The 6,000-nt window shown below is 51.5% G+C and overlaps 1 protein-coding gene across 4 annotated transcripts in view; it reads left to right on the forward strand.

The window, feature by feature from the left end:
* The window catches only part of GARRE1 (granule associated Rac and RHOG effector 1), a 78,233-nt gene extending 74,835 nt beyond the window's left edge, over nt 1-3,398 (forward strand). For all 4 annotated transcript variants that reach the window (XM_077754657.1, XM_077754661.1, XM_077754659.1 and 1 more), the window contains 3 exons: nt 828-965; nt 2,401-2,479; nt 2,925-3,398. In XM_077754657.1, coding sequence (XP_077610783.1) covers nt 828-965; nt 2,401-2,479; nt 2,925-3,230 — 523 coding nt within the window. In that variant the 3' untranslated portion in view covers nt 3,231-3,398. The remainder of the gene's footprint in view (nt 1-827; nt 966-2,400; nt 2,480-2,924) is intronic.
* Nucleotides 3,399-6,000: the final 2,602 nt, after the last annotated feature.

Genomic DNA, 6,000 nt, shown 5'->3' on the forward strand with positions numbered 1-6,000 from the left:
GATGCCAGTGGCATGATGTGTCCCCGTAAACACCATCAGTATATGTTGATCATTTTCAACACATGTTCTTCTGCCCTAAGCCAGGAACTCATTTGATGGTGTTTATGAGATAATTGCACGTTTACTGTGAAACCCATGTGATTTGTTGAGTGTGGTCCTTGTAGCCCCCAAAATGCAAAGGTGTGTGATCCAGAGGCCAGTGTAGTGAGACAGCGGTGGACCTTCCTCCTCAGGACAACTGGGGATTGATTTTGCACATCTCATATTGCCACCTGGTTAACGAGTCCAGACGGCCAAAGGCCAATCCAGCTTGTTGCTCTAAAATGAATTTCATATGCAGAACATAGCCTTCTGAGAAGACTAAAGGGCAGCAATGAGTGAATGTTACTTTTGAAATAAGGGACAGGAAGAACAGCTTGGGTTTTTAGAGGGGGTGATGGGAGGGGTGCCTGGGTGGCTCAGTCAGTTAAGTGTCCGACTTCAGCTCAGGTCGTGATCTCAAGGTTCGTGGGTTCGAGCCCCAGGTCGGCCTCTGTGCTGACAGCTAGCTCAGAGCCTGGAGCCTGTTTCAGATTCTGTGTCTCCCTCTCTCTCTGACCCTCCCCTGCTCACGCTGTCCCTCTCTCTTTCTCTCTCTCTCTCTCTCTCTCTGTCTCTCAGAAATAAATAAAACATTAAAAAAAAAAAAATTAGAGGGGGAGATGGGAAACCACTGTCTGGTCATTAGATGGATGCAGGGTAAAGACGGTTCCTTTTGGGCTGAGCAGCCGGTGTCCGGGTAGGCCGCAGGAGCCCAGGTCCATCCACCTCCTCTCTTTGGCTTTCAGGGACGGCCTTCACAGCGGCTGGTCGGGTGCTCAGGGAGACTCCGCCAGCTCGAGTGATGAGACGTCCTCCGCCAATGGAGACAGCTTGTTCTCCATGTTTTCAGGGCCCGACCTCGTCGCTGCTGTCAAGCAGAGAAGGTATGAAGAGATTTCTGAGTGCAAAGGACAGAAGGGCACATGAGTGCGATCCCCAGCTGATTCCTTTGGAAAGCTCAGGGACGCCCTGGCTCCCGGCAGCCTGGCATGGGAAAGGCAGATGCCCCCGGCCACCACTGCCTTGCTTGGTCCTCTCTGACTACCGTGCAGGCTCATAGCCCAGGTGACTTCACATTGGGTTGGGTTTTGCCAGCAGGACAGTCTCATGCAAGTGGTAGCCAAAAATAACAGTGTGAGGCAAGGAAGGTTCTGGAAACAGGGTCTGCTGATTCTGGACTGTGCCGTGTGAGAGGCAGCCCTTTCTATGGGAGGAGCAGGACCAGACCAGCCAGGTTCTAGTCAGGCTTTGCAACTCCAGACAAGGGCCTGGCCCTCTCCAACCTTGTCTTCGGTGAAAAATAATAATAATGGAGTATATTCAGGTCTGAGAAGTTTTTAAAAGTAGCAGTGCCTGGCTGGCTCAGTCTGTAGAACATGCAATTCTTGATCTCAGGGTCATGAGTTCAAGCCCCATGTGGGGCATGGTGCTTACTCAAAAAAAAAAGAGAGAGAGAGAGAAAAGAGGGGCGTCTAGGTGGCTCAGTCAGTTGAGTGTCCAACTTTTGGTCTTGCTCAAGTCACGGTCTCCCAGTTCATGAGTTTGAGCCCCGAGTCAGGCTCTGCGCTACCAGGGTAGAGCCTGCTTGGAATTCTCTCTCTCTCCCTCTTTCTGTGCCCCTTCCCTGCTCACTCTCTTTCTCTCAAAATAAATAAATAAACTTTAAAACAAACAAACATGTCAGGAAGGGTTGAATGTGATGAAGAAAAATATGAGAGTCAAGGAGGCTTCTGATGAGCAGAAAACTGAACAAAATGAGGGTGAGAAATTGGCATTGGAGTATGTGTGAGAGGGAAGAATCAGGGATGATATGCCAGTTTCTGTTTGGCCAGAGCGTCTGTATGAAGGGGGTGCCGTGAACCGAGACAGGAGGCTGCCGGAGGAGCAGGATTGAGCAGGGGTAGCGTAAGATGTCTGTTTTAGACATGGGACATTGGAGAGGCCAGTTAGACATCGACATGTAGCACTTCCTCGACAGGCACCGCTGTCCCCAGGCAGGAGCACCGACAGACTGATTTACTTGGCTCTGGGCCTGCTCCGCCCTGCCCGCTTCACTCAGCATTTTCACAGAAGCGTTCCGTGTCTGTGGTCCAAACTAACAGTCTTTCAGGTCCCACTTCCCCAGGGCACGGTAAGCATTCAGTGTCTCTTGAATAAATTAACAAAAGCCAGAGCCGGTGGAACGGCCAGTGCCTGTCTTCATGCCTGCCACCCCCACCTAGAACCAGGGCCCAGAGCCACCAGAGCCAGGTGGCCAGGGTGTCCCCAGGAGGCAAGCTGGGTGAGGTGCCCACTGTGCTGAGCTCTGGGTTCTTTCAGGAAACACAGCAGTGGAGAGCAGGAGACCAGCACGCTGCCCTCACCACCTCTTCTTACCACCGTGGAGGACGTGAACCAGGTATAGTGGGCCCTGCTCTGGCCACCGAGGGCCGGCTCTCCGGGGTGCAGACCATGAGCAAAGTTCCCAAGCTTCCGTTTTAAGAGGGCTTCAAAGCAATGACAGGTTCTTAACTACCTCAGCTGTCTCAGAGCCAAAGGTACAGGAAGCTCTGGGGCTGTGCCATCCACAGCGACGGACAGCAGCCACACGTGGCTGTTTCAATTGCAATAGTCCTTGGTTCCTTAGTGGCCCCCGCCACCTGTGGTGAGTGGCTGCCGCATTGAACGGCGCAGACACAGAACATTTCTGTCCTTGCAGGTTCAGTTGGACGAGGCGGCTCCGGGGCTGCGGGGAGGTGTGGGGCTCGCACCCTGACTCCTAGGTGGGCATCAGGACCAGATACCTGGGGAGGTGGGAAAAGAGTTGCCAGAAATGCCACTAAGAACCCTCTTCTGTCTCTCAGGATAACAAAACCAAAACGTGGCCACCCAAAGCACCCTGGCAACACCCTTCTCCGCTGCCCAGCACGCTGCCGAGCCCAAGCACACCGCTCTACGCAGTCACCGGCCCCGGCAGCCAGTGGAACGACACCATGCAGATGCTGCAGTCCCCGGTGTGGGCCGCGGCCGGCGATTGCAGCGCCGCCTCCTTCACCTACGTGCAGACCCCGCCGCAGCCCCCGCCCCCTGCCCACAAGGCAGCGCCCAAGGGCTTCAAGGCCTTCCCCGGGAAGGCTGAGCGCCGGCCAGCCTACTTGCCCCAGTACTGACCCGGGCCCGGCCTGCCCGCCTGCCTGCCCAGAGCTGTTGGGGCCCGCGCCCCCACCCCAGTGCTGACTAGCTGGCACCAGCCCCCCAGAGGACCAGTGCACCCCTGTCCCAGGCAGGGATCCTTGGGGATGGGGGTAGTTGGCAGCTCCAAGTCTTCAGGGCCCTGCTTCTTTNAGTGTAGGAGGGTGTTCAGGGCCCGGCTTCTTAAACTTTGGAGGCATCAGACCCCTGGAGGGCCAGCTGGAGACAGGTTTCTGACCCTCAGGGAGATTGGGGGGGTGGGGAGCTTCGAGCTTAATAAGCTCATCGGGTGATTCTGATGCAGGTGGGCCAGAGGCCACACTTTGAGAAACACAGCTCTCTAGTTTGTAGTTCCACTGCGTGTGTTGGGAAGACATCAGGCCTAAAGGCTGAGAGCAAAACTGACCATTTTTCTGAAACTCTCCCCTCCCCCTTCTTAACACGTTGAGTGATGACCACACCAATCACTGTATTTTATAGCTATTTTTCATATAGGTTTTTAGTTAAAACATCTCCAGCCTAAAATGCATCGAATGTTTTAAGATAACAAATACAGAGGCCGGAGGTTTGTTCAACACTATCTTTATTTAAGCTAATACAAAATGGGCAAAATATAGAATATTTGTGATCGGAAGCAATCACCTTGGGTCCTCTGTGGGTGGGCAGCCCCTTGCCACCCCAGCAGCACCCACGGGGTGCAGTCGTTACCGGATTTACAAAAACAGGATCGTAAAGCTGATGTCAGAGGCGTACCCCTGACGGCGCATGGAGAAGAGCCAGCTGGCCGCCAGCCGTGCGCAGGGTCCAGCTGCACCTGCTGCCTGCAGACCCGCGCACGGCCGGGGGCTTCAACACATCTCGGCACGTGGGGGTGTGGTCAAGAGGCTGCCCAGAGACACCTGCACTTGAAATTGCAGTCACATTTGTGAGCTGGCTCAAGACAAACCCGTTAAGATGTAGATAGGAATTAATTTAAAGTCTTTTCTTTAAAAAAACAAAAACGAAAAACCACCTCATTTTCAGTTAACATGTGCCATTAAGTAGATGACATCCTGTGGATTTAAGGATATTTTCCAGCCAGAATGGATCCAGAAGAATTGAATGGTGCTTAAATTGAGAAATAATAATAAATATATCTATATAGAATAGACATATCCCACTGTATATTAATTGAGGTTACAGAAGTTCTTTATATAAAACTTATTTAAATTTTTCATATTTCATCTTTGAAAAAGTCTAATTGAGAAAAATCCATAATATTTTCTGGTATGAAAGTTTGACAGTATTAATATTTTTTTTATATTTTCTTAAATCATTAAACCATTTTAATATATATGTTAACTACTAATAAATGGTTTATTCTTTCTAACTCCACATAAGCTTTTCCAGCAAAGATTGTAATAACACATTTATGTTCTCATTTTTCTACGGATATAAGTAAATTTATATTTAAAAATACCAAAAAGAAAAAAGATGTATGTATATGTATGTATACACACCAATTCTAGAGGACCCTTAGGGTGTCTGAGCCGAGCCACCTGAGTTTTTAGCACTGTGGTGCCAGGCTGTTCCCAGGGCTCGGCTGTTCTTTTGTGCTGTGGGGGATGCCATTGCCGCCTGATCCTTTCGCCGCGGGTTCCGAACATTCACCTCACCATGTTTACAGAGAACTATTTTGTACATAGACTTTCCCAGGCACGTGCTTTGCACCCGCCCTGCGTGGCCCTTGTCCGTGTGAGCCGTCGGTGTGTGCTCTAATCTCTGTTGAAGCTGTTTGTGGCCGTTTCCCTCGTAAGATCGTTTTCTGTTCCCTCCAGTAACGTGTCCCCAGTACCTTGTATTTCAAGTTCTATTATCCTGAAGTACTCTTGTTTTCATAGTGCCTCCCCAAGGACCTCACCCTGGACAGAGGTCAGCCCTTGACACCCCAGTGCAGGTGACATCGACACCGCTCATCGTCACTTTCCAGTCTGTTTTGCTCGACGAAGCAGGACGTTTTGTAATTGCATCTCCGTGGGCTGTGAGACCGTGTGAAGCTGTTCGTGTGGTCTCTTTGTAGGTGCTGTGTTCTCAGCACCTCCTTGCTCTGAACACTGGTTTTTCCAGGTGCTGCGCTCGGCAGAGGGGTCTCGCCAAAGCGCATGTGTGTGCGTGTGTGAGTGTGTGTGTCCTTTGCATGGCCGGGCGTGGCTGCCTTGCTCGGGCATCAGCAGGACATCGTGTGAATAGTTACAACGCTTCCAAACTGGAACTCTACATTTTGTATCTTACTTTTAAAGCTCCTATAAGTAAAATAACTATTGGCTTTATTAAAAATATACATTTAATAATACCTTGTATCTCTGTTTAAAATGAACGGCAGCAGACCTGTGAGAAGCCCTGCCTGATTCATTCCTTTGAAAAGCTGCGCCCACATTGCTTTTGAGGTCAGGTCGCCCTCTGATCCTGCGACCTTTTGCAAGAGGAAAGAACCTTGGGAGTGTCGGGATGAGCCCGGGGGGGGGGGGGGGGGTAGGAAGCAGACAACTTCCACCCGTCCCCAGCCAGCTTCCCCACGGCCAAAGCTGGGGCAGACCTCTGTGAGGACAGAGCCAATGTCGTGGTGGAGGAGCCAGGACCCACGATCCACCTGCCAGGGGCACCGTGAACTGCCCCACCAGCCTTTCCAAGGAGCAGACCCCGGGAAGAGCTCTCCCCCTGCTCCGCCAGGGACCCCATATTTGGCAAAGATCATACCTCACAGGGACA

The sequence above is a fragment of the Crocuta crocuta genome, unplaced genomic scaffold (assembly GCF_008692635.1).
Source record: "Crocuta crocuta isolate KB4526 unplaced genomic scaffold, BGI_CrCroc_1.0 scaffold121, whole genome shotgun sequence".
NCBI classification, from domain to species: domain Eukaryota; kingdom Metazoa; phylum Chordata; class Mammalia; order Carnivora; family Hyaenidae; genus Crocuta; species Crocuta crocuta.